This window comes from Lynx rufus, unplaced genomic scaffold (assembly GCF_022079265.1).
Source record: "Lynx rufus isolate CCGP_SWC_20201006 ecotype Redwood Valley unplaced genomic scaffold, mLynRuf1.p SCAF_15, whole genome shotgun sequence".
NCBI lineage: Eukaryota > Metazoa > Chordata > Mammalia > Carnivora > Felidae > Lynx > Lynx rufus.
Window position 1 is genome coordinate 38786264 of NW_025814829.1, and position 27483 is coordinate 38813746.

Sequence of the window (27483 nt, forward strand, 5' to 3'; positions counted from 1 at the left end):
CAGAGCCCGGAGCAGGGCTCGAACCCACTAGCTGTGAGATCATGATCTGAGCCAAAGTTAGATGCTCAACCGACTGAGCTGCCCAGGCGCCCCTTCAGTTGTACATTTTAAATTGCATGGAATGAGAATTGTGTCTTGATAGGAGTATTAGCAAGAGAAAGAGCTATTAAGTACAATACCAAGTAGATGGGATTAGTCCTGATGAAAGCAGTCATCACTGAATCAAGCAATAGAGAAGCAAAGGACAAGAAAGCGACTGAACCAAACAGCCAACCAAACCAAGCCAAACTACTCAGTTTAGTGAGGAATTTGGTTCACATTCTGGCGCAATCCCCTTCTCTCCTTAGGGCTTGGTAGCAGACAGTTCACGGACTGGCTGTCGCCATCAGAGGAGCAGGAACACAGACAAATGAGCCCTTACGGGGTCTGCGAGAGATTAGCACCGATAAAGATGGCTGAGGGAGGCATCAGGGAAGATGAAAAACTTAAGTTGCTGACATTAAAATGATCTTTAGGTGTGTAGTTGAGAAGCCCTTGGAAACACACCCCTCATTTTCTTTGTCTTCTTTCCCAGAGACTCCAAGTGTGACTGCGAGCCAGCTGGCATCTCGGGGCCCTGTGATGAAGGCCGCTGTGTCTGCAAGCCAGCTGTCACCGGAGAGCGCTGTGATAGGTGTGTGTAGCCGTGGCCCTTCAGACACAGCAGGGAGGGAGAGTCCCCCGGCAACTAGCATGAGGCTTTATCCTCCGAGTGTGGTTGTGGAAAAGGGACACTTAAATGCTGAGGACCTCGGTCCTGCCCTCTGTCCTCAAACACTTGCCTTTTAAAAAAATACCACGGAGCCCCCGAGTCTCACTGGACTCTATGCTCTTGCCGTGGGCCCCTTCTATCTGTTTACAAGGGCCGCAGAGGCACAGGGCCCCAGTGAGTCCCCTTGCCAGCTGACTCCGAATCCTAGGTGCTCCCATATAAGGTGGTATGCAGTGAGGTCACATGACTCAGCTGGGCCCCAGAAAAGACCTGGCCTAATCAAGCACGTTGGGAAAATGCTTGTAAGAGGAAATATCTCCGTGTATGGCCATATAGAACCATCGTGTGCAGAAAAGGAGCCGCCCAGGGGCAGAACAGTGGTTACATGCACACACATGAGCCGGGAGACGTACGAGCCCGTTGGGCCCCAAGCCATGTTGGGGCAGGTGGCACAGTAAACAGCGATCCACCCTCAGTCGCTGCTTGCAAGATATTCCTTAAGGACAGACTGCCCAGACTTCTAAAATTCTTCTCTCCTTTAAGATTGTTGTGAGCTGAGTGCTGTGAGGCTGGCCCAAGAGGTAAAGGCGGTAAAGGCTTTCTTCTCATTTCCTTAAAGAAAGCAGTTCTTTGCCATTCTGACAATCACTTATACCTGGGCAGAGAAAATTCCAGATACATTCCCAGCTTGTGTTTTCAGGGAGTTCCTTGGGGCTGAGGTGGGGGTATGGAAAAGCGTGAAAAGAGGAGTCACTTGTTGAAAGGTTTTTAAGTTCGAAGTGTAGGACAGAAATAGAAAAGCACATACCATAAATGTCATCAGCATCACCAATTGATTCTAAGAAATAGACCTTCACTAAAAATTTGCCATCTCAACTGACGACACCCTCCCTTCTTTCTAGAAGTGACCACTATTCCGACCTGTGTAATTGCTTCCTTCCTTTTCTTCATAAGTTATTACCCAAGTACATCCCTAAACACTGTTTAGTTTCGCCTGATTTCCCTCAGTTCCTTCCCCTCACTTTCTGTGCCCCTCCCTTCCTTCCAATCACTTTTAACCTACAGGTTTTGTCCACAGAAACCATATTTTTTTTAAGCCTTTGCTCTCTAGAGAAAGAATGCTTACTTACAGCTGTTCTCTGAAGCATTTACTGTTCACAGCCAACCTGCTTTTCTGTGATTTTGCACAACGAACAGACTCCCAACACAGGGTCCCATGGATTAGACCGCATGACTTAGAGGCAGATGTACCTGGTTTGAATCTTGCCTTAGTCACTTACCAGCTGTAGGACCTCGAACAAGTTTCTTAACCTCCCTGACCTGGGTGTCTTCATCTAAGAACATTGGAAATAAGTGCTAAATAAATGATAGTTGAAACTATTATTTCATGTAGAAGGACGTAATTAACTCAAATGGAGAAACAAGTCCTCCCCAGTTTTTCCTTCTTCTCTGTGACCCCAACATCTGCAACTTGCCTGGTAGCTGTGGTCCTCAGAGAAGCTACTGGCAGGTGGGATGCCAGCCTACATCTTGCTTTTGTGGAGAGCCATCCTTCTTTGTCATACCTTCACCTGCCCCTTCCCCTGTGGGCCAGAGCCCAGGTTAAGGGGCAGGGATGGTGGGCAGCACCTGGTATTTCATGCGGGTCAGTACAGCTGAGGGGGTGCTGGGACCCGGGTGTTTGCCTTTCCTTGCCTGGCCTCCAACCTCCCACTCTTTTGCCTCCATCAAACACTTTCTCTAAGACAGGGCCAGCTCTACATACTCTTGCCCTGACTCTTTTTGTCCCGCTCATGTGGCCTCCACTCAATTCCTCAGCACGAATGGAAAAATCACTAAGTTCCCAGACCACCAAGTCAAATGTGATTCTGCTCTACCAGAGGGAAAGTGAATGTTCATGCTGTCTCAGTGGGCGGCTGTGATTGTCCATCAGGTTTGGGAGTGAGGGTGGGATGTGTAACTTAGGATTTCCTAGCTCTGGGAATTAACAGGGCCAGGTGGGAGAGAAAGATCAGTCGTCATGTTCTCTATATGAAAAAGTAACCCATAACATTGTCCCGATTTCTAAAATGCTGCTACAGGTGTCGACCAGGTTACTATCACCTGGATGGGGGAAACCCCGAGGGCTGCACCCAGTGTTTTTGCTATGGGCATTCAGCCAACTGCCACAGCTCTGGAGACTACAGTGTCCATAAAATCATCTCTACTTTCCATCAAGGTAAAGTGTCCTGTTTCTAGAATTCTGTTTTTAGTATTGTATAGGGCTTTGTGTTTACAGACAACCTCCCTCATCATAGCACGGGACTCTTGACTAATCTTTTAGCATTTCTCTTCTAGCTTTTAACATACATTGTTTGGTCAGGGCAAGAAGACAGATCCTAATGACTTGAAAAAGTCCTACCTGAACAGTTTCCTTATATTAGCACATGAAAAATGTAAGATAAATAAGAGACCAAATTTTCATGTCCCTGGCATTTCCCATCTCCATGTATTTTAAAACCACAAAAGAGTCTTTCATTTGGATGGGGGCGGCGGGGTAGGGGGGGGTGGGTTATGTGATAACTGATACTAATAACACTAACACTGCTTTCACATACATTACATGCAATGTATGTGAAATTAGTTACCAAGCTACAAAACACCATAAAAACATAGGAGATGGATAGGATTTCAGCTTAGTTAAGAGGGTCTAATATGTTCAAAGAGAAACTAAGGCCAGAACTTATGTAAATAAAAGTATGAATTACAAGAATCAAATTCAAGTCAAAGCAGCTGCGGGGTGGGAGGTGAAGTTGAAGCCCAAGTAGAGAAGGGCACAGGGAAGTGTGGAACTATTAAGAAAACCCCACTAGTTATTCACCTCTAGGACTTTTTGGGCAATCAAGTCTTGTCTTGTTCAACTCAATAGATGAAGAGGTTTGTCTGAATGCAGAGCGATTTTGTTTCAGATGTTGACGGCTGGAAGGCTGTCCAAAGATATGGGGCTCCTGCAAAGCTGCAGTGGTCACAACGCCATCGAGATGTGTTTAGCTCTGCACGACGAGCAGACCCTATCTACTTTGTAGCTCCTGGTATGTATGGTATTTTTCTTATAGAATCCAACTTTTAAGACTCGAAGTCATGATAGAAAAATGGAGGTAGAGAATGTGAAAACTGGGTCACTCATTGCTGTTTTGAACACTATCTCCAGACGATGGTTGGAGCTTCAGCCCTATTGACAAAGTTATGGCACCACAGAAAAGGACTGTGTGGGAATGCAAACTGGTACAGCCACTCTGGAAAACAGTATGGGGGGGGTTCCTCAAAAAGTTAAAAATAGAACTACCCTATGACCCGGCAATTGCACTAGGTATTCATCCAGAGGATACAGAAGTGATGTTTCAAAGGGGCACATGCACCCCAGTGTTTATAGCAGCACTATAATCATAGCCAATAATAGCATGACCAATAAGAGCCAAGGTATGGAAAGAGCCCAGATGTCCATTGACCAATGCATGAAGATGTGGTATATATATTCAATGGAATATTAGTGAAAAAATGAAATCTTGCCATTTGCAACAACGTGGATGGAACTAGAATGTATTATGCTAAAGTCAGAGAAAGAAGTCAAGGGCAGTCACATGATTTCACTCATGTGAAACTTAAGATACAAAACAGGTGAACATAAGGGAAGGGAAGTAAAAATAATATAAAAACAGAGGGAGACAAACCGTAAGGGACTCCTAAATACAGAAAACAAACTGAGGATTGCTGGTGGCGTGTTGGGTGGGGGGGGGGGGGGGAGGAGGGCCAAAGTGGCGAGGGGAATTTGAGGAGGACACTGGTTGGGATGAACACTGGCTGTTATACATAAGTGATGAATCACTAAATTCTATTCCTGAAAAAATGTATATGTTTTGATTAAAAAAAACAGGACTGTATCAGGCAGCCAGAGTCTGGCTGCAGTTCCCACTTTAATCAAGTGGGAGGTTTCTAGGCTTCCCACCAAGACAAAATAGTGGTCAAATCTGTGGACCTACTGAGAAGCAGGTGGAAAAGTGAAAATAAGGCATTGCTCAAAGTTTTAACCCTTTATAAATTAAAATCGTTAACTCACGTCAGTTAATATGTAGTATCTAGGCAAGTTGTCTTAATGTTTCTAAATTTCAACGCTCTCAGCTGTCAAATGGGAATACCTCCAAGAATTAACACCAAATGTAACGATGTCTGTGAACTATGAAGTGTATGTAACAGAGGGTATTATTGCCAACATACCTCGGATCTTTATACATCATCTAATAAGTGGAATGGTCTTATAACGAGGCCCTTTTAGCATTTTAGTAACGAACCCTCCTTTGTAACCAATAGCAGTATGGCCATGTCCGTGAGCTGGCTCTTCTGGAAGGGTAGTCTGGGGCAGGGCGATACACTGGCAACACAGGACTCCCACAGAAATCACCAACATTCATGCCAAACTTGCTTGCTCGTTTGCTTCTCCAGCTTCACACTGATCTCAATCTTTTCAAATTCTGTTTCATAGCCAAATTTCTTGGGAATCAACAGGTGAGCTATGGGCAAACCCTGTCCTTTGACTACCGTGTGGACAGGGGAGGCAGACACCCATCTGCTCACGATGTGATCCTGGAAGGTGCTGGTCTGCGGGTCACAGCTCCCTTGATGCCACGTGGCAAGACACTGCCATGTGGGATCACCAAGACTTACACGTTCAGGTAAGAAGAGTGACTACACACAGGTCAAACACCAAAACTGTTTGAAGTCCAGTTCCTTCGTTCATTTAACAAGCTTTTCTGAGCACCTTTCACGTACCAGACATGGTATTATATACAGAAACAGGACGTGCTTCCTGCCCTGAAGCCCCTGACAAGCTAACGAGAGAAAAAAATAAACAGTATTACAGTGTGGTTTGAAAGTGACCAGATGGACAAGGTGGGCACAGATATTTTGAACAGTGGAGACACATATAACCCACACTGGAGTGGTCATGGACAGCTTCCCAAGAACACATGACACATGAACAGTTTTCTAAGGAAAGAAGGAGGGGTTGGGGGAAGGTTAGCCAGGCAGAGGCAATAAGTCATGCTCGAGGAGGTTTTGTGCAGTAGGAAATTCTAAGCAGTGACACAGGAGTGAAGTGTGGAGTTGGGGACAGGAATACGGTGAGAAGTGAGGTCAGGGAATGAAACAGAAGGGGTAGGGTTGTTTCTGGAACACAAACCAAAATCTGAAAGATGAGCGCAGGGGCTGGTGATCTGATGCAGCCAGATGCTGTAATGATAAATCAAGACGTGGGCAGTGTAGAACGTGAAAGCAGACTCTTGGAGAAAGTGAAATGTGCTAAGTCATTTAAAACCAAAAGCTAATGGCAGCTCCCTTGAGGGTCAGGGCTTCTTGAACTCAGAGATGTTCCTGATACTAAGTTTTGTGTGGCCAAGAATAGGAAGTGGGCTCTGAAGACTTGGACCATCACCAGATGCCATGAGCCCTGGAGCTGGGCTTCCAACACTGGGGTGCCCTCCATCACTGCCTCCCCCCGTGGAGGGAGGAAACTCTAAGTTCATGCCTATAAAGATGCAGCTACTCATCCTTCGTCCCCCTGGTTAGGCAGGACTGTGAAAGGGCTTAGCTGTTCCCACATTCTTGGGTGTATTTTGATAAGAGTTGGATTTTTAAGCTTTTGGCTTTAAATCCTGCAGGTTAAATGAACGCCCAAGCAGTAACTGGAGCCCCCAGCTGAGTTACTTTGAGTATCGGAGGTTACTGCGTAACCTCACGGCCCTGCGGATCCGAGCTACCTATGGAGAATACAGTAAGCGATGAAGGGAAATGAATTCTTTAGGGTTTTGTTTCAGGATGGTTTATGATCGAGTCTCTGGGTTTAAATTTTCACATTCTAAGTTAGAAGTAATGTTTCTCTAAAAGAAGGTTAACACCAATGAAGAGTGAAATGATGCTACTTTGCTTAAAAGAGCCTCCAGATTTAGGTGAAAGCGGACTTGAAGAGGATCTGCAACAATTGGGCATGTTCCCTTAGGCTAGACAATGGCATACACAACGAGCCCTCTATTATTCCTGGAATTCCTTTGGGATTATACTCAGGGCTACCATGTTCAGACATCACGTTTATTCTGTTACTTTTACGTTTAAGTTTGTTAATTTTTATTCTTGAGAGAGACAGCACTAGCAGAAGAGGGGCAGAGAGGGAGACACAGAATCCGAGGCAGGCTCCAGGCTTAGAGCTGTCGGCACAGAGCCCGGCACGGGGCTCAAACCCAGGAAACGTGAAGTCATGACCTGAGCAGAAGTCGGATACCCAACCGACTGAGCCACCCAGGCACCCCTGTTAACTCCGTTTATTGACCTTCACATGTGGGGTATTCCTCATCCCAATTGGATTTATATGGGAGTTTGAGCCTTTTCCACACTTAAACAGGAAGCATAGCTGGCATGCATAATTTCTATATCATCCCTGCTTTATTTGCATTAAGAGGAAATGGTGTTTATTAACAGTTTATTGAATCTTTACCTTGAACCAAGCACGTAACATATGCAGTTGTCCCATTTAATGTCACAACCAACATGGGAGGCAGAGACCATTCTTACTTCTACAGTTGAGGAAACAGTTGTAAAGTTATGCGACTTGCCCACCCACTTCACACAGTTGGTGAGGGTGGAACCAGAATTTAAACCCTGGCTTTTCTGATGTGTGTCAGTCATGACGGACTGCTGTACCTGTGGCATAGTGAGTGAACGCCACTCATCTTTGTTAGGGTGTTAAATCTAAAAATCTAGAGAGGCCTGACTTTAGATCTTCAGACCTCACCACCTGCTGGCTTCTAAACCTGTTCTCCGTATTGCAGGTACTGGGTACCTTGACAACGTGACCCTGATTTCAGCTCGCCCCGTCTCCGGAGCCCCAGCACCCTGGGTTGAACAATGCGTATGTCCAGTTGGGTACAAAGGGCAGTTCTGCCAGGATTGTGCTTCTGGCTACAAAAGAGATTCTGCCAGACTGGGACCTTTTGGCACCTGTATTCCATGTAACTGCCAAGGGGGAGGAGCCTGCGATCCAGACACAGGTGAGTGAAGACACACCTGTTCCAGGTGGCTGGGGTACTGCTAGGGGGCTGGGGACCTGAGGAAGAAACGGAGCTATGTAAGAAAGACCGTGCCTCAACTCATTTTGGAGATGGGAAAGGGTTAGGAAGGTAGGGGCTGGAGTCTGACAGGATGGACATGGAGCTTTATTACACTCAATCCTTTTCATTATGGAAATGCCACAAGGTTGTGGGAAAGGTACCAGGTTACAGGAAATGGCTGTCAGGGTTCAGGGGGGGGGGGAGGGGGGAGGGGGGAGGGGGGAGGGGGGAGGGGGGAGGGGGGAGGGGGGAGGGGGGAGGGGGGATTGGTGTAGTTGGTGTTGAGTTTCAAGAATTGTATGGAGACATCAAAGGCAATGTCAGGGTCTGAATGAATGTGTGGACAAATGGCCTCAGGCCGTGGGGACTGGGGGAGCAGCATTGAGGTATGGATGGTAAAGGAAGCTAGATCTCCGTGTAGGAGAGCCAGGGTAAGATTCAGGGACGTGGCCAGGTCTAGAGTTGGTACTAAGGCAAAGGTGAATGCCAGTGCTCACTTTGGAGAAAGCTTCAAAAAGGAAGGTTTTGGTCACTCTGCTCTGCCTCCCACGCCTCATCCATATTAAAGGAAGTGTATTGTTTTACCCTGCTCATTTCTCTGCCCCTCCTTTCTTGCTTGCTCCCTCCCAGGAGATTGTTATTCAGGGGATGAAAATCTTGACATCGAATGTGCCGACTGCCCTATTGGTTTCTACAACGATCCACACGACCCCCGCAGCTGCAAGCCGTGCCCCTGCCGCAACGGGTTCAGCTGCTCCGTGATGCCCGAGACAGAGGAGGTGGTGTGCAATAACTGCCCCCACGGGGTCACCGGTAAGGCCCATGGCCTGCTTCCCTGTCCTGATGCCACAAATCCACATCAACAGCTGCTCTTCCAAAAAAAAATTCTGGGGAATTATAATTCCTTAGCATTCACGTAAACGGGCTCATTCTAAAAAGAATATGCCCGAGAGGTGAGGAAGGGCAGCGCGTGGTCTTGTATGGTATGTATGTGTGGCCAATGCTGTTTTAGGAGGTTTGTAATTAGGAGGCGAAGGCTGCAGATGAAATATGTGGCTTCAGTTTTACAAAATGAACCGCAGTACAGAAGGGAAACTTAGTGGCATTTTAAATGCCACCTCTCTTGGGGCACCTGGCTGGCTCCGTCAGTAGAGCATGCAACTCTTGATCTTGGAGTTGTCAGTTTGAGCCCCATGTTGCATGTAGAAGTTACTTTAAAAAAAATGTCACATTTGTCTGCTAGTCAGTCTGAAAGTTCATTCTTCAGCAACAGCCTCAGTGATGGTTGAGGAAGTCAGATTTATAGTACCATCTAGTTAATCAGCAGGAAGCCTCCTAGTAGGGCTGCTGTGTTCTAACATCTAGGACCACCATGGAATGGAAGAGCTGACCTCCTGCCCTGGGCACCTGCTGCTGCTATTGTTCTGGGGTCCAGGGTGGGAGACTCTTCCAGAGGGTGACTGGGACCCAGGCCCCCGTGCCTGTTCTTGCCATCGACAGATGACCACTCAGGCTCAGGCATTTGTTTCTTCCAGGTGCCCGCTGTGAGCTCTGTGCTGATGGCTACTTTGGGGACCCATTTGGGGAACATGGCCCAGTGAGGCCTTGTCAGCCCTGTCAGTGCAACAACAACGTGGATCCCAGTGCTTCCGGGAACTGCGACCGCCTGACAGGCAGGTGTCTGAAGTGCATCCACAACACAGCTGGTGTCCACTGTGATCGGTGCAAAGCAGGCTACTTTGGGGACCCTTTGGCTACCAACCCAGCGGACAAGTGTCGAGGTAAGACGGCATCCCTCGACAATGGCGTGTGCATGTGCACACATGTAAGAACATACAAATCAGCTGGGCCAGCAGCAGGTAATAGGATGCTACTGTGGTTTCTCTGACCGACTGGCCCACGAACAGTTTGGACTTTACACCTGTCAAAGGCCTTAAGACCCCTCAGCAGGGTTCTGGAAGACAGAGCTGGAGGGTGTCGAGTGGGTTAAAGCTGGGTGGGAGAAGTAGAGAAGGCCAGGCTTACATTCCTGAGTGGAAGAGGAGGTGCGAAGCGGCCAGGTCGCATGCCTGGTTCCAAGGCTGGCAGAGGAAGTGTTGGCAAAAGCCTCTCACAGGACAGCAAGAAAGGACCTGAGACTAAGCCTGAACACACGGAGGTGGCGAGGGGGGTGCTGTGAAGCAGTTTAAGAGACCCTCTCAGGAAGTCTGGGTAATTGATGTAGACAAAGGTAACAGTTTCAAGTTCTAAGGAGACCTGGCTTCAAAGCAGCAGCTATCTGGGAGCACTCTTTAGGGCTGCTTCAGATCAAAGCGCCAATGTGCACATGGGTCCTCTCACTCGGCCCTTCTTTCCAGCCTCTGCACATGTCATATGTTCAAGAAGTTCAGTTCTAGGGAGCTGGCCTGCCCCCACAGACCTACACTCAGTTGCAAAGGTCCCAGACCAGCCCTGATGCCCAGAATGCAGGGGCTTGTTTATCATAACAGAGCCACGAGGGCCTCTGGGGACCCAGACTGGAGGACTCCCAGTTCCTTGTAAGGTCTGCAGGGAGCCCAGCCCACAGAACCTCCACCCCTGAAAATGCCTAAGGATCTCTGTGCAACCTGAGGCTTCCACACAGGGGCAGAGATCCCACCTGCCCTAATCCCAACCCTGTGGGTTAGCTCCAGTGTGCTTGGAAGTACCCCATGATAGGAAGAGCCCACATGCCATTCTTGCAGTACTGAGTTCTAGTTTTTTTTTTTTTTTTTTACCTATTGTATTACACTGGTTATGGCAGTTAATCTGAACCTCAGCTTCTTCATGTGGATGAATATTTAGCTCAAAGTGGTTGTAAATAGAAGAGCATATGAGAAAGTACTCTGTAAACAGAATAACTCTAGCGATAAGGGGTTATTAAGAGACTTTACTGGCTTTAAACTATACATTTCTTCACTCAACTATCTTTTGTCAAATCCCTGCCAAGTATCCATATATGGAACTAGATGCTAGGGCATAGCAATGAATAGGTCAGTTCCAGCCCCCGAAGAGATCATATGCTAATAAGACAAAAATAAGTAACAAGACACATATGTGATATGTGCCAAGTATTTCACGAGCGTCATAGAGCAACCAAGAGAATCACTTTAACTCCCTTAGTGCACTACCTCACCCACTGTTCTATCCTCTGCTCCTAGAACAGTGTGGCACATAGGTGCTCAATCAGTATGAATGAATAAAGATTTTTTTTAACTGCATTTCCTACATCAAAGGCAGCAGAGCAAAAGGAAAAGAGCATTGCCTCTTTTCCAAGTTCTCATTCTGGCTTGCCATTTACTTGCTGTGTGACCTACAGATGACTCAACCTCTCTGAGCTCCTATTCTTCATCTATAAAATAGAGTGAGCTAGAGCACCTGCAGAATATCCAACAGCTTTACAACTTAACGGGAGGAAAAAAGCACCACCAGAAAGGATGCACTGTTGTAGTCCCTCTTTATCCACACGTTCACCAAACTTACTAGAGGATTCCCAAGCTCTATCTATATTGGAAATGTAGTTGGAGTCCCAGGCAAGAGAGGAATCTAGCACAGTGTGAACTGACAAGGGCAAAGGAGGATTCTTTGCCATTGGTGACTTGATCCTTTTACCTTTGCTATAACTCCAGTTTCTAGAATTAGCTTGATATGAATGCTTTCTCTTTTCTCTCTAGCTTGCAACTGCAACCCAATGGGCTCAGAGCCTGGGGAGTGCCGAAGTGATGGCAGCTGTGTTTGCAAGCCAGGGTATGGCGGCCTCACCTGTGAGCATGCAGCATTAACCAGCTGCCCAGCTTGCTATAATCAAGTGAAGATTCAGGTGTGCATGTTACCCAACTCTCACCCCCATAAGGACAGTCTAAGTGTCTACTGGGTGGGTCTGTCACAAATCTAGGACCCTCCTAGCCTCCTGGGGATGAGGGTGGGGATTACTATTTGTTACTTTAAAAATTGCTATGTTAAAATGTAGTAATAGGTTTCAGATGCTCTTAGACTTTTCAAAAGTACCCTTTTGCAGATACGGTCTCATTTGGTACACTTGATAACTTTGTGAATTTGCAAGAGAACGTATTCTGACGTCTGTTTTCACTGAGCAAGTCTCAGGACATCTGCGACTTTTCAGTCACATGGCCAAGTGGAGCCAAGAATCCCACCCTGAATTCCCTGTGAATTCAGTACTCTTTCCACTTATACCACTTTCTAGATGGATTTGTAAGAGAGGTCCTTTGCAAAACAAAAATATATAGAAGATCCATGGAGTCTAGAAGGTGTCAGGACTGTTCAAAGAATGGCCTCCAGAGATTTCTTTCACATTCCAGAGAAGGACATGAATGTTAATTATTAGTTACTATTTCCTAGGGTGAAGGGCGGAGGCAGAGAAGGCCCAAACCCCGAAGATTAGAACAAATTCAACTTTTTTTTTTATTTATCAGTTTTACCTGCCCTCTATAGCACTTTTTGTTCCAGACACTGTTCTAAGCCCTATATAGGTACTAACTTAGCCCAAATAACTAGGAGATATTTTATTATCCTCATTTAATGGATAAAAGTGACTTGCCTGAGGTCACACTCACAGCTAATGAATAGGGGGGCCAGGATTCAAACTTAGAGTCTAGGCTCTAGTCTAACTACTACCATGACCTGCCAAGCATTTCTGGGCTTTTAACTATTATCCCCCCCGAGTACCTGGTATTGGACTGTGATCTCCACCTTCTGTTCTGATCTTCTTTCCTATGTGGTTTCAGATGGACCAGTTTAGGCAGCAGCTCCAGAGCCTGGAGGCCCTGGTTTCAAGGGCTCAGAGTGGTGGTGGAGCAGTGCCCAGCACAGAGCTGGAAGGCAGGATGCGGCAAGCTGAGCAGACCCTTCAGGACATTCTGAGAGAAGCCCAGATTTCAGAAGGTGATGAAGGCCGATTTCCATAATCTCCTGTGGGTATCAGTTGAGCAGGTGTCTCTGCCCAGCACTTGCAGAGAGGAGAACTATCCTGGACTCTCCCGAGACCTGAATGATGGCAATGAAAGCAGTTCCGTGCATTCATTCGTTTACTGGGTTTTTACCATTTTGCCATAAGCCAAAGTAACTTTTTCAACCCTCCACGTTGGATTACCCTGTGCTGATTGTGAAAGTTCTCATCCTTTTTTTCCTTACTGTACCAGGTGCTATTAGATCTCTCAATCTCCAGCTGGCCAAGGCAAGGAGTGAAGAGAAAAGCTACCTGAGCCGCCTGGATGACCTCAAGAGGGCTGTGGAAAGAATTCGGGCCCTGGGCAGTCAGTATCAGAACCGAGTTCAAGACACTCACAGGCTGGTCACGCAGATGCGCCTGAGCCTGGAGGAAAGCGAGGCCTCCCTGAGAAACACTGTAGGTGTTGCTGGGATAGGGTACTGAAGATCCCCGCTCTATCGGGAGACCCCCCTGCAGACTTTCCGTCTCTCCCATTTTTAGGTCCGCCTGGCAGGTAGCTGGACTTTTTCTGGAAACAGGCACAACTATTCGTGTTATTTGGCTTCTTGTAATTCCCGGTTTTACTGCACTTGTGTTCTTCCTAGCTCATTTCTCACTAACCGTACCCCTCTTGTTGGCTCTCTTCTCCCTTCTCACTGCACACCTCCCTAAGCTGCCAGCGGGCAGGATTTAGTTTTGTTCATATTTGCATTACCAGCCCACAGCATAGTGTGTGGCTGTGATAAATGTTTGCTGCATGAATGAATAAAGAGGAAAGGTGGGAAGGAAGGAATCTCTGAAGACAGGATTCTGAAAAAGGAGGGGCGGGGGGAGTGTTGCCAGTATGATTTTCTTAATGCTGTAGTTTTTAGGGTGGTAGGAGGGAGAGATTTGAATGAGCCCTCTCCTCTCAGTGCAGAAGACAATGGTGACAATAAGTGGGTGAAAGATGAATAAAGGAGATTGCAAGACAATCATATGCTGAGGAAATGATTTAAAAAATCCATATTGATTTTTCATTACAAAAATATTCTATTTTGTAGAAAAAAGAAAATAATCCTCTGATGCCATTAATAACCACCACTGAAACTTGGTATATAGTCTATCGACCTTAAATACATATGAAAATACATATTAACATGAATATATTTTTACATGCATCAGTATCTGTATACAGGGTTTTTTGGTCTTGGATTTCTACTTTATTCTTATTTTTAATGTAATAATTATGGTGACTAGGGACTCCTGACATTAGGGTGTAGAATGTTGTGTGGCTAACAACAAGTTCTAACAGGACAGATGCATAAACCCGCTTAGGTTTCAGGGCCGAGTGCAAAGTCTTAACTAAGTCTCCTTTTTTCAGAACATTCCTCCCTCAGAGCACTACGTGGGGCCAAATGGTTTTCAAAGCCTGGCTCAGGAGGCCACAAGATTGGCAGACAGGTGAGCAGACCCCCTGCTTCAGGCTACCTCTGTAAGGCCAGACTCGAGCAAGACTGTAGAAATCCTCAGGGGGCACCTGGTGGCTCAGTCGGTTAAGCATCTTCCACTCGGGTCACGATCTCGTGGTTTGGGAGTTTGAGCCCGTGTCGGGCTCTGTGCTGATTGCTCAAAGCCTAGACCCTGCTTTGGATTCTGTCTCCTCTCTCTGCTCCTCTTCTATCACTCTCTCAAAAACAAACATTAAAAAATAAGAAGCCTTATAAAGACTGTAGAATCCTCAGGACCTAAGCGACGAATTCGATGCCTCCAGCCTCTTTGCAGCCATTTCCTTGCCTTGGGGCCATTTTTTTAAACCTCTTGGCTTTAAAAGGTGGCCACTGGGCCACGGTCGTTTGGCAAGTGTTGCGGGTGGAGGCGTTTTTTACCACAGATTTTTCTGACTCACAGTATGGCTTTGGTGTGTGTGTCAGAGGTGATTTTTTTTGGCCCGTGAAATGAAATCAGCCTTTGGAAGAGAACGCTCTGCAGCTTTGAGGGACTCCCAGGCTCCCACGTCGAGCCTGGGAACAAGTAGCAACGAGTTGTTCACTAGCCTGTGGGGGCCAGGGCTGTAGACGGGGAGCCTCCTCCGGAAAACTGGCTCTGCAGGGCCCCAGTGGTACCAGGCGGCTCCCTACGCCTAGCCCGACTAAATCCTACCACCCTGGTGAAGTGGTTTGCTCTTAGCAAGAGTGCTCAGCAGGGTGGCAGGCTCAGTTAATCCAGATGGAATTCAGCCAGTGAAGGGGGCCGATTTGTGTTTTTGTAGCATGAGCTGCCTCGAGTTTGTTTCTCCTTTTTTAAAATCACTTTCTAAGCCTGTGGGGGACTTTTACGGACAGGCTCTGCCCCCTTCTGGAGGAGGGTCCAATGTCGAGTGGCAGCAAGAGAGTACGGGGGTGTGGGTTCTGGTGAAATCAGACCTAGGCGTTTCTTGCGGCACAGAACAGCTTATAAACGCAGTATTTTATCCGCCCGTTTCCCTCCCCCCCCCCCCCCCCGGACTGCTCGCACCTGTCTCCACGCCCCGCTCCCCCTGGTTCCACCATGAACGGAAAAGATCAGCAGCCACAGTCTAAGATGTGGGCTCCATCTCCAGAACACCTTCAGATCCCCCTCATTCCGACTAACCTGGATCAATGACGTCTGGCGTTTCTAGCCAAACTAGCTCCTTTACTCCTCTCCCTTCATTCAAATAGAACACCTGAAGGAAGCCCTGTGCTATGAAAACTCCGATTCTTTGTTTTCAATCCTTTCAGCCATGTTGGGTCAGCCGGTAACATGGAGCGGCTGGTAAGGGAAACCGAGGACTATTCCAAACAAGCGCTGTCGCTGGCACGCAAGGCTCAGCGGGAAGGAGGCGGAAGGGGCAGCCTGGAGGGCTCTGCGGTGCAAGGCCTTATGGGAAAGTATGTTTCAACGGGTCCTCACAGGGGTCAAGATAATCTGCATCCTTCTGTGGTGTGGTGCAAACCACGTGTGAGGGGCACACCATGTTTCGTTAGCAAATAATGCTAAAGGACGAGAGGAGTGTGTTGATTTTGGGGAAAGGACATGCCTTTACGGCTGGAAGAAAAGGGTGATTAAGTAAAATTTGTGTTTTGAGAGACTGCAGTACTTGCGGGAAGTTGTGGTTGAAGGATGTGAGTAAACCCATCTGGTGGCATGGAATGTAGAAATGTTATCAAGGAGTGGGGAAACTCGGGCTGAATTCTGATTTAATCTGTATAAACTTCAAGGTTTGTTTAGATCATGGAGAGGGACACATCTGGCACATAACCTCATTTGGTTCTTCCGGTAACTCCAACGTCCATACTTTTTACACGACAGGATGAATGTTTGCTTTTAATAAGGGATTCCTCAAAGTTCTTTCTCCCCACCCTGCAGGTTGGAGAAAACCAAGTCCCTGGCCCAGCAGCTGTCTGGGGAGGCCACTCAAGCTGACATTGAGGCAGACCGGTCTTATCAGCATAGCCTTCGCCTTCTCAATTCCGTGTCTCAGCTTCAGGGAGTCAGTGATCAGTCTTTTCAGGTGAGGGCATGTACTGATGTGCTTGGTGGACAAAAGGGCCATAGTGCTTGCTTCTTCTGGGGTTCCATAATCTCAAATCATTCAGCTTTCCCTCCATATGGGCCTTTCTTGCATTGTATTAGGGAGTGTATTTATTTTCTTAACTATTTCCTTGTTCTTAAACCCTAGTCTGCCTCTGAAAAAGCCTTAGCCCACATCCTGAAGCTGCTGGCTGATAAGAATTTTAGGTCTCTTCCTTTGTTTTGGGGACTACTGAAACCTGTGGGAAGTTACCATGGATAAAGCTTGGTCTTTACATTTGGGTCCAAACCATAGTACATCTCTATGTACTGCCATTCAGAAGCCTTTTGTTCTTCTTAGAAGTTTTACGTTGTTTCTGTCATCAATTCCTTTAACTGTCACATAAAGATTCAGCTTTCTACCTATGCAAAAAGCACTCACCAGGATTCCTAAAACATTTTCATGCATATGTAAACATGTAAATTTTAAGAGACAAAACTTGTCTGATGCTGCTATCATTAGATATGTTGCTTGGTTTGTTAAATTTTGCAGTTATTCTCAAACAATGATGCCAGCTCCTAAGAAGGCTGGTGTGGTGACTGATAGGCAGAAAGTCAGACTCCTTCATTTCTTTGGGCTTATAGGTAGAAGCAAAAAGGATCAGACAAAAAGCAGATTCTCTCTCAGGCCTGGTGACTAGACGTATGGAGGAGTTCAAGCACATGCAAAGCAATCTGGGAAACTGGGAAGAAGAAACCCAGCAGCTCTTACAGAACGGAAAGAATGGGAGACAGGTATCCTTTTGTTAATTCATTCACTCAACAACCAGGTAATGGATGCCTCCTAAGAGAATAAGTATGGCAAGAGGAACCACAGAAAACTCTGAAGGTCATGGTATCTTATAGATGGAGTAACAGACAACTTGATTTCCACCCGCTTCATTTCCACCCGCTGGATCAGCCCTCAAACCTAGGAATTGGACTCAGGCCTGAGTTCAATTTGGGTCCAGCTCGTTCTACTAGCTTGGCTTTAGGAAGTATCCAGAGTATAAGATTATGATTTGCAAAACTGTACTTGTCCTTGATGGTAGACTAGAGTTTGTGACTGTTCTCTATACGGGATTTGTTGTTAGGTTATAAAGCTCGCTCTGTCCCAGATTGTGGAGGGCTTTGCAACAACACCCCTAGACTTCCTGGTGAATCGCAGCACTCTGTCGTCACGAAGTGTGCCAGGGTGATTCTGCTGTTCTGCCAGGAATACTCTTCCTCAGTGTAGGTTACGTTTACTGTAATCTTATTCTGCCTCTTTACAGAAATCAGATCAGCTGCTTTCCCGTGCCAACCTCGCTAAAAGCAGAGCCCAAGAAGCACTAAGTATGGGCAATTCCACTTTTTATGAAGTTGAGAACATCTTGAAGAATCTCAGAGGTAAGTATCTCATGGGTCAGGTCACTTGACTAGGTTAAAGGTAGAACCATGACTTTATCTTGAATCCATATGTAGCTCTCTAAGTGATATATTGGGATATTAAGACATTTAATAAACATCTTTCTTAAAAAGTATTAATATTGGATGTAGCAGAAAGAATTTAGCTTGATGTCCGAAGGCTTGAGTTCTGAATTTTGCTGGGCTGACTGCAGGCAAAGTCACAGCCTTTGCAGACCCTAAGGTCTTCTCTTTTAAAGAGAGAAGGTTGAATTAAGTGATCTCTAAGGTCCTTTCACAGATCCAGCATCCTACCACAGATATTTTTCCTTTTCTTTTGTAGCCTGGCTGGTTCCAATGTAGTATTAACGGCACCTGGATGGCTCAGCATTAGGGGCACCTGGGTGGCTTAAGGGTCCGACTTCAGCTAGGATCATGATCTCACTGTGGGTTTGAGACCCGCCTTGGGCTCTGTGCTGACAGCTCAGAGCCCGGAGCCTGCTTTGGATTCTGTCTTCCTCCCATTCTGCCCCTCCCTAGCTGGTGCTCTCTCAAAAACAAACATTAAAAGATTTTTTTTTTTTTAAGTGTAGAATCAACGTGGTTGTTTTGTGGTGATAGAGCAAGCTTTGTCACAACATCTAGATCCCAGGAAGTTTGTGTTTGTGCCTCGTAGAGGTTTTAGGATTTCAGGTTTCTTTACTAACTTACAAAGAGAGAAAACATTCCTAAAGTCTTGGGATTTTCCTCACAGAAAGAGCCTCTACTCCCTCTATCCAGCCTCCAATTATCATCATTGGTAGCTTAGGTTTAAGGCTCTGGCTTGAAACTTTGGACTTCAAAAGATGCCACCTGCTTTCTGGGTGCCTGCGTGGCTCAAACATCTGACTTGAGCTCAGGTCATGATCTCAGTTTGTGGGTTTGAGCCCCACGTCAGGCTCTCTGCTTGAGCTCAGAGCCCGCTTTGGATCCTTGTCTCCCTTTCTGCCCCTCCTCCACTCGTGCTTGAGTGCTCGCTCTCAAAAGTAAACGTTAAAGATTCTACCTGTTTTTTACCTACTTTAGGGTCTTAATACTCTTGCAGTGGTGGGGACCAAGTACAGGCTGATTGTCAGCTTTTCTAAGAACTTGATTATGGCTTTCAATGGGTCCTTTAGGATACTTTCTGCTAGATAAGGAGCCACAACTTCCCCTACTTTTGCCCCCAGGCAGTAATAACACTCTTCCTGGATTTTTTCATGAAAACTTTAGCCCCATTCACCTTCATTTGTAAGCTTTATGAGCCATTAAAAACACTTTTTGAGGTTTTGAGTTTTTAGAGTGCAAGCAGGGGAGGGATAGCGAGAGAGGTAGACACAGAATCCGAAGCGGGATCCAGGCTCTGAGCTGTCAGCCCAGAGCCTGCCTCGGGGCTAAAACTCACGAACTGTGAGACCATGACCTGAGCCGAGGTCGGACGCTCAACCCACTGAGCCACCCAGGTGCCCCTAGAAGTCACTTTTCATCTTCACGGCAATATTTTCTTGCCTTTCAGAGTTTGACTTGCAGGTTGAAGACAGAAAAGCAGAAGCCGAAGAGGCCATGAAGAGACTCTCGTATATCAGCCAGAAGGTTGCAAGCGCTAGTGACAAGACTAAACAGGCAGAAGCAGCCCTGGGCGGTGCTGCTGCCGATGCCCAGAGGGCAAAGACCGCAGCCAGGGAGGCCCTGGAGATCACGGACAAGATAGAACAGGTAAACAGAAGTCGAAGCGTAGGCTGGTATTAGAAGTCCCAAACGCAAGAGCGGCGTAGGAAGCCAGAGAGAGATAGAGCGAGAGCACGCAGCAGGCTCACTTATGATTCCTACAACTTAAAGTCCCGTTGGGGCCCATAGCAGCCCCAGACCCACGCAGGTACCTATCACAGACTAAGAATCTGGAGTGCTCCCTAGCTGCAAGAGAACAAAGGCAGAATTGAACATGAGAGAAACTAACGCCTGGGAGGAGGCAAGAGGCCCGACTGGGGCTTCTGTCTCCGTATTTATGGAGCTCCCGAGATACTACCCACGTGGTGAACGTGAAGAAAACAACACCTTACACGTGTGAATGAGGAAAAAACAATCAAACAGTAATCATTAACTTGTGGGTGTAGGAAGCAAAGGGTCTGGGGCGAGGCGGGGGGCGGTAAGTGGTGTTTGTGATCGAGATACATCAGTATATTGGCATCAGTTGGAAGGTAATTTCCTGCAGGTGATATAACAAGTTACTCGTGATCCCATTACAATACCTCGCTGGCTAACCTTGGGTGTTTTCGCCACGTGGCGGTGGCTTTCCGCCCTAAGCTTTCTTCTAACCCGTTTATGTAAGTAGAACCTGTCTCCCCACAGGTGCCCCTTTTTGTTGATTGATTCACAAGGCTGTCTCTGAAAGCTGCAGGCTTCATTTGCAGCTCCCATTTTGGACAATACCATGAGCAGAGCCATCCAAGATATATGTATATATACTTTTATCAACTATTGTATTAGCTTCCTAGAGCTGCTATATGAAGTACCACAGACTAGGTGGCTTAAAATAACCGAAATTTATTCTCTTGCCATTCTGGAGGCTAGAAGTCAGAAATCAATCTTAAGTCATTGAATCTGCAACAACCCTATTTCCAAATCAGGTCACATTCTGAGATACTGGGGGGTCAGGACACCAACATATCTTTTTGGAGGACACAGTTCAACCCCATTGGATGACAGTTCAACAACTATCATCGATGTTTGATTCAAGATTATGAAATTCTGGCGTTCTGCATCCCTTATCTCTATTTTCTATGTCTAAGCACCACATACCCTTTTTTCCCCCCTCCCACAATGTACCAGCACTGTGCTTGGTGCTGGGGATATGGAGATGAGAAAGAGCCAGTCCTTCTCTTCAAGGAGCACTTGGTGCAATGGGGAGAGACAGACTAGTTACACCACAACCCACATGTTAAATGCTATCGTAGGAGCTGTGCTTTCTCGGCTGGAAGAGAGCTTCTTATGTCTCATTTAAGCATGACTTCTAAAAAGCTTCTGCAGCTCTAGAAAGCCCAAAGGGAACTTTTAGTATCTGGACTATTTGACCACTTGGTAATTTGCAAGAATAATTTCTAATTGTAAGTCCCTTGAGGGGAGAGACCAGTTTCATGTGCCTCTCTTTATATAGCTTCTAGCACACAGATAACTGCAATTTGATGCTTAACAACAGCTTATTGATAAAGGTACTGATAGACTTTGTTCTAATAGAAACAAAAGCACAGCTGTAGCCCATTCATTCTCTGCACCTCAAACTCAACTGTCTCAGGGATCCTAGTAAAATCACTCAAAAGTCTGTGGTAGCAAAGAACTATGACAGGAAATGATGTGAATTTCTCACCCTCTGAGTTTTCCCAAATAGTTTTTTATTGTGTTCACTTTTTGGTGAACATTGACTTGACAGGGAATCAGTGTTTCACTTCTGACCCTCCTAGGACCTACAGCCAGACCCTCAAAGTAACTTGTTTCAAGCAGAGCTTGGGAAAGGGTGTGTCTGCAAGTCTGACTGTCCCGTTGTTCATCCAACTCACTCCATCAGGGCCTGGCTGCAGCTGTGTTTTTTCCATATTTGTTTCTGGGATGTTTTTGTGCCTCACCCCTGTATCTCCTCCTGTCCCTGGCTCCCTTTCTTCTCCCAGGAGATAGGGAGTCTGAACTTGGAAGCCAACGTGACAGCAGATGGAGCCTTGGCCATGGAGAAGGGACTGGCCACTCTGAAGAGCGAGATGAGGGAAGTGGAAGGAGAGCTGGCAAGGAAGGAGCAAGAATTTGACCTGGATATGGACACAGTACAGATGGTCAGTTTCCATCGTTTTCCATGGGAGATCCCTTTAAACTTGCTAATGTGAGAGACACCCTTTCAAGACTGGTTTGTATTTCTTTTTCTCCAGGTAATTACAGAAGCCCAAAGAGTTGATAACAGAGCCAAGAATGCTGGAGCTACGATCCAAGACACCCTCAACACGTTGGACAGCATCTTAGATCTAATGGGTATGTGGAGTATCCACAACCTTCCAGCCCCATGCTTCAGGGCTTCGCCCAGAAAATTAGCTAGACCTAGCCCTGATGAATGGAAGTCTGATACCCTTAAAGGGTATTTGCTTTGTTTCCACACCCAGAGACTTTGGGCTTTACATGACTTTACATCTTCTGGACTCTATTTTAACGTCTATAAGATGGGTCATTGAGTACCTATTGCCCTTGGAGGTGAAAGTCTGTAGGTCAAAGATCTGGGTGTCTTTAGAGAAGGTGTATTGAGGCTCAGAGAGGTTAATCATGTCCCTCAGATCACATAGTAAATTGTGGAGGCAGTATATTCAACCTTCACAGCTAAAGAGAAGACTGGACAGTTTGACAGTCCTGCTAAGGGTTCTGGCCTTGATCCTGAGCAGCTAGTGGACACTTTAAAGCAGAGTAATAACATCATCACTGTATATTTCAGAAAGATCACTAAGTGGAGTGCAGGAGTGAGTGGAGGAGAGCTTGGAGGTGGGTTAGACAAAAGGCAGAGTGAGACCATTTTGGAAATGGTGGAAGGAGTTGAGGAGGGAGGTGGCCAAGCCTGAACTCTGATACAATAGTGGTAGTAGTAGTGAGTGGGGGAGATTCTCCCAGACTGTGAAGTCAAGAGTCACTTGCTGATTCTGCTGTTTGTCCCTCCCAAGCCACAGTTATACCTTGATATAAGCGGGAACTTGACCTGCCTGATTGATAGCCCAGAAGAAATGTAAAGATAGTAGGGACAAGAGATACTGCAAAATTTTCGGATAAAATAGATTTAATGGGACAGTTTGGCAACAATTCAGATTTGCCCACAGTATCCCTCCCCCTGATATCGAACCCTCATTTGGCCTGATTTGTCAGGGGCTGCAGCAGATAGGGGACGAGGGATTTGATCATGGATTCCAGCCACATTCAGGGAAAGGTTTGGTTTTACCTTTTCAATTCGGTAGGACAACTCTAAAATCTGATTTTTCTGTGGAGTACCATCCTCACCCTGGCAGATCAATATTGCCTGTGTTGTTATACTAATGAGTCTGCTTTGTAGTCCCATTAGCTCCAAAGAGTAAATACCCTCTGAGGGTGAAAAAAACACAAAACCCAGTTCCCCAGTGGAGATATAAGCAGCTTTGTTTAGTGTCCTGAAAAAGGTAATGCAACAAACAGGGCCCTTCAAGAGAAAATGAGAGCGTTTTACCAGATGCCAGGCACTATGCCAGGTGTTCTCTGGTCATTTAAGCCTTTTTGAGGTCCTGTGAGGCAGGTTTTATTATTTTTATTATTTTATTTCACAGAGGAATAAACTGAGGCTCAGAGAGGTTGATAAGTCCCACGGATCACATAGTAAACTGTGGAGGTGGGATTTGAACTGAGGACTCTTTGATTCCAAGGCTCCTGCCCTTTTTGAGCAGATCGTCCTGCCTCTCCGAGGACATGGTTATTTTGTTCCCAAGCTTACTTAACTTTCCCAGCATGTCATAGAACCCGGAATTCTGGAATTCTCCCCTGCTCTGAGGTGAAGGTCTGATCTACCGGATATACATTTTTGTTAGGGTGTTGTTTCTCCTGTTTGCTCTCTGGAGTCCGGGAACAGTAACAGCTTAATCTCTAGGTGTAATAAACTCAGGCAGTCAAATGCTCACACCATGGCTCAGATATGTGAGGCAACCCGACCTTGAGTTTGAATTGACCAAAGGCCACTCAAACCCTTTCCACATTAAATAGGTTTGGCCAGGTGCCCTTCCTGCTGACATTAGTTTTAGATTATATATGGGTGAAACATACCTCAACAAATATGACTACATTTAATATTGGAAATAAACTAATAACTAGCCAGATTCCCACTGTTTCAGGCCAGAATGATAGCTTACATCACCTCCTAACAGCTGGAATCTATCCCCGAAATGTCAAAGCATACCTTGGCCTCTTTAAACCCCAAACCCAGCCAGTTTCTAAAGGTCTTCTAATGGAAAACAGCAAGATATTTCCCAAGGATAGTTCAGTAAACATAATTTGGAGTTGGTTCTGATCCTAGGGTGAGCCGTGTTGGGCAGACACCTTGGACAGTACTCAGTCTCCTATGACCTTCAGCCTTCGTCTTTTCAGAGCGTGAACTTGGCCCTAAAGTGAAAGAAATCCAAGCTTCATATTGCTTAACTATAGAGTTCAGAGGCTTGAACTGGGCTGTTCATAACTAGTAACTAGGCTAGAGCTCTCAGAATATTTTCTATATTATTCCCAATGTAAAATAAGCCTTTTAAAGGCATGGCATACCATTTTCTCTGGGCAGGTGGAAACAGGTTTTAGTTAAGGGTGTAGAAGGCCCTTGTGTGTTCAAGGAGATCTAATCACAGCTCTTCTATATTAACTCCTTTCTCATTCCCTAAAATAGACCAGCCTGGCAGTGTGGATGAAGAGGGACTGATCTTACTGGAGCAGAAACTCTTCCGAGCCAAGACTCAGATCAACAGCCAGCTGCGGCCCTTGGTGTCAGAGCTGGAAGATCGAGCACGTCGGCAGCAGCGCCACCTTCGTTTGCTGGAGACGAGCATCGACGGGATTCTGGCTGATGTGAAGAACCTGGAGAACATCAGGGACAACCTGCCGCCAGGCTGCTATAATACACAGGCTCTTGAGCAACAGTGAATCTGCCATAGAGATTTCTCAGCTGAGGTTCTTGGGATACAGACCTCAGGAGCCATCTTGTGTGGTTGGGGTGGGATGGAGACACTTGAGCATGTTGAATGGGCATGCTCAGGTCAACTGAACCTGATCCCATCCCTGAGACCTTGGCCAGATAAATGTCTTATCGCACCAGTGTGACACTACTTGCTTCCTGATGCTGGGCAGTGAGGCAAATAGCACTGGGTGTGAGACTGGTCAAGGGCCTGGACCCCAAAGGGTAGACTGGATGGAAGGGCAAGCTGCATGGGCAGGTGTTTGCCTTGGGATAGTCACACACTGAGTCCTGGAGTATGGACAGTGTATGGAGTATGGAGTATGCTGCTGGGCTATAGTCAGCTTATTCTTTGAATAGTATGACCAAAGGAGAAATATTTTTACTTTGCCCACCCATACAGTTCTTCCTAATGTCTGAACAGAGAGTGAAGTCCAGTCACACTGTGGCCAGTGAAATACTATTACCTTGTAGTGTCCAACTACAAGCTTCTCATTGACCAGAGTTCCTCCCACTTACCACCCAGTTTGTCAACGTGTCGTCCACTTTCAAGCTGGGAGAAATGAGCAGTGGTGGAGTGAGAGGCTGTAAGGCTGGTCCATTTGGAGCAATGGTGCCTGTTTGGGTCCTGCCACCTTCAGTTTCTTCTGGGGCCTAGAAGTGCCATCCTTTCTCCAGTGACGCCATGGCAACTTAGAGACTACTTTTTTATTAAAGCACTGCTGACCAGCAAAGCAAACACTGGGAAAGTATTTAATTTTGGGTTTCAAAGTGATAGAAAAATGTAGCTTGAGCATTGAAAGAACTACAATTATCTAGAAGATTTGTTAGTCCTAATTCAATCCCACTTTTCAAACACTAAAAATTATGTGTGTCTACGTGTTTTATTTTCTCATTCCCTCTCCCTGTAGCAGAGAATGTTTCTACTCACACTTGAGCTGGGTAGGCTCCATTCTTCATCCTTCCATCCATCCATCCCTCCATCCATCCATCCTTACAACATATATTTATTGAGTACCTACTGTGTGTCAGGGGCTGGGGTACAGTGGTGACGTAGTCTCTGCCCTCACAGAGTTGATTGTCTAGTAAGGAAGACAAACATTAAAAAATATATATTTAAAATTACAACTCTTGTTCATCACAAGTAGTTTTTATTGCAATAACCCCCTGGTTGGCAACCTCATTTCTCAACAGAACATGTTGCAAGACACTCCCATGGGGGCACTTGGGTTTGGCAAAGCTGGGATGGGTCTGGGTTGTGCACACTGCTTTGCATTCCAGCCATCACTCCTCCCCTTTCCACATCTGATTGCAACAGACTGTTGAGTCATTATGACACCCCTGGGAATTGCTGGAAAATCCAGAGACACTTCCACCTCGGCTTGGAAGACATTGGTGCAGCCTTGCCTCTATAGCTCCTTGCCTTTTCATAGATGTGTTTTTAAATAAAGAACAATTCTTAGATGCCTGTAGTCAGTTTCTAATTTGTCAAACTCTAAGCCTAAGATGGAGGAACCAAAACAATAGAAACCAAAATGTCACAGAGCAAGGGGTCCTAGAGTTTGTATTTTTCTGAACATCTTGTTTCGCCATTTCCAACCATGAGAGCACTTTATGAGAGTTAATTGGTGCTGTCTCCTAAGCATAAAGAAGGACTTATTTCTGGAACAACCTGAGCAGAGTGGGGTTATAATTAATATTTTTGCCTTTCTTCCTTTGGCTATGAAATTAAGGTAAAATCAATAGTTTGTGGTATATTGTCATGCTTTTTAATAAATTAAAATCTAATAAATTAAGATCCTGAATTGGTCATCTACCCAAATGGCCAAGGAAAAAGATTCTGCTCCAGTCCACATTAATCCCTGAAATTCTGACAGGTCTAATCACTTAGCTTTACCTTCTGTAGAAGTGAATTTATTATCCTGTCTTGGCATAGTCAATCACATGTCTTATAAATCTCTCACTGTAACTAACAACTAGTACCCAGGAAATGTATATGTATTACTTAGATTAACTACTATATCACATCGACCTAAAAATGTATGTAGCTCAAACACAATAGACTTTTTTTCTTGCTCTAATAACGGATAGGGAGCAAGTGGGCAGGGTGACCCTCTACATAGTCATTCCAGGGACCCTGCCATTTGTAACATGTGACTTGCAAGGTCGCCTTGGGACTCATTTCCATTCCAGTGAGTAGAAAAGGAAAAAGACATGGAAGTGGGAGACACCTGAAAGGTTTCTGTGTGTCAGGCCTGGAGGGGATGCAAGTCACTTTCTCTCACATTCCATGGTCCAGAACCCAGTTTTAGAACCATATCTGACTTGCAAGGGGTCTGAGAAATAGAGTCCCTTGGTAGGAGGCCATGTCTCAGTGACAATCCTACACTATGAGAGGGAAGAATGCTTTGCTAAGTGATTGGCGTCTGTCTCTGCCAAGTATGAGATTTGGCAGTACATGTTCCAGGGAACTTGCTGCGGGATTCCATTAGTTAATATATGCAATTATAGGGGCACCGGGGTGGCTCAGTCAGTTAAGTGTCCGACTTTGGCTCAGGTCACGATCTCACGGTTTGTGGGTTTGAGCCCCACATCGGGCTTTTGTGCTGAGAGCTCAGAGCCTGGAGCCTGCTTCAGATTCTATGTCTCCCCCCCCCCCCCCCCCGCTCTCTGCCTGCTCCCACTGTCTCTCTCTCTCAAGAATAAACATCAAGAAAAATACATACAATTATAAAACTATTCCTCAATGGGATGAATCATTAAGAAGGTCATAGAATGGGAGAGGATTCCTGAGTAGAGATGGGAAGTGGAAAAGTGACTCATATGACTCCCTTGATGTAGACATGATCCCATCATTTCTGTGGACCTGACAAACTGTTCCTAAGAAGAGAGAAGGGGTGTGTGGCTGAGAGATAGCCTACTCAGGACTTAGCCTCTGTTATGAGTCTTGTCCTGACTCTGCCAGATTAAGGGA

At 46.1% G+C, this 27483-nt stretch overlaps 1 protein-coding gene across 1 annotated transcript in view; it reads left to right on the plus strand.

Annotated features, from left to right (window-relative positions):
- Positions 1-24478, plus strand: part of LAMC2 (laminin subunit gamma 2) — a 55848-nt gene extending 31370 nt beyond the window's left edge. Inside the window, exons 4-23 of the mRNA XM_047077302.1 lie at positions 575-673; positions 2833-2969; positions 3700-3822; positions 5271-5460; positions 6445-6557; positions 7609-7827; positions 8518-8700; positions 9423-9668; positions 11580-11725; positions 12651-12807; positions 13065-13270; positions 14217-14296; positions 15595-15744; positions 16223-16377; positions 17019-17161; positions 17680-17794; positions 19326-19525; positions 21472-21630; positions 21724-21823; positions 24225-24478. Of these exons, the coding sequence (XP_046933258.1) occupies positions 575-673; positions 2833-2969; positions 3700-3822; positions 5271-5460; positions 6445-6557; positions 7609-7827; positions 8518-8700; positions 9423-9668; positions 11580-11725; positions 12651-12807; positions 13065-13270; positions 14217-14296; positions 15595-15744; positions 16223-16377; positions 17019-17161; positions 17680-17794; positions 19326-19525; positions 21472-21630; positions 21724-21823; positions 24225-24478 (3175 nt within the window). The remainder of the gene's footprint in view (positions 1-574; positions 674-2832; positions 2970-3699; positions 3823-5270; positions 5461-6444; positions 6558-7608; positions 7828-8517; positions 8701-9422; positions 9669-11579; positions 11726-12650; positions 12808-13064; positions 13271-14216; positions 14297-15594; positions 15745-16222; positions 16378-17018; positions 17162-17679; positions 17795-19325; positions 19526-21471; positions 21631-21723; positions 21824-24224) is intronic.
- Positions 24479-27483: the final 3005 nt, after the last annotated feature.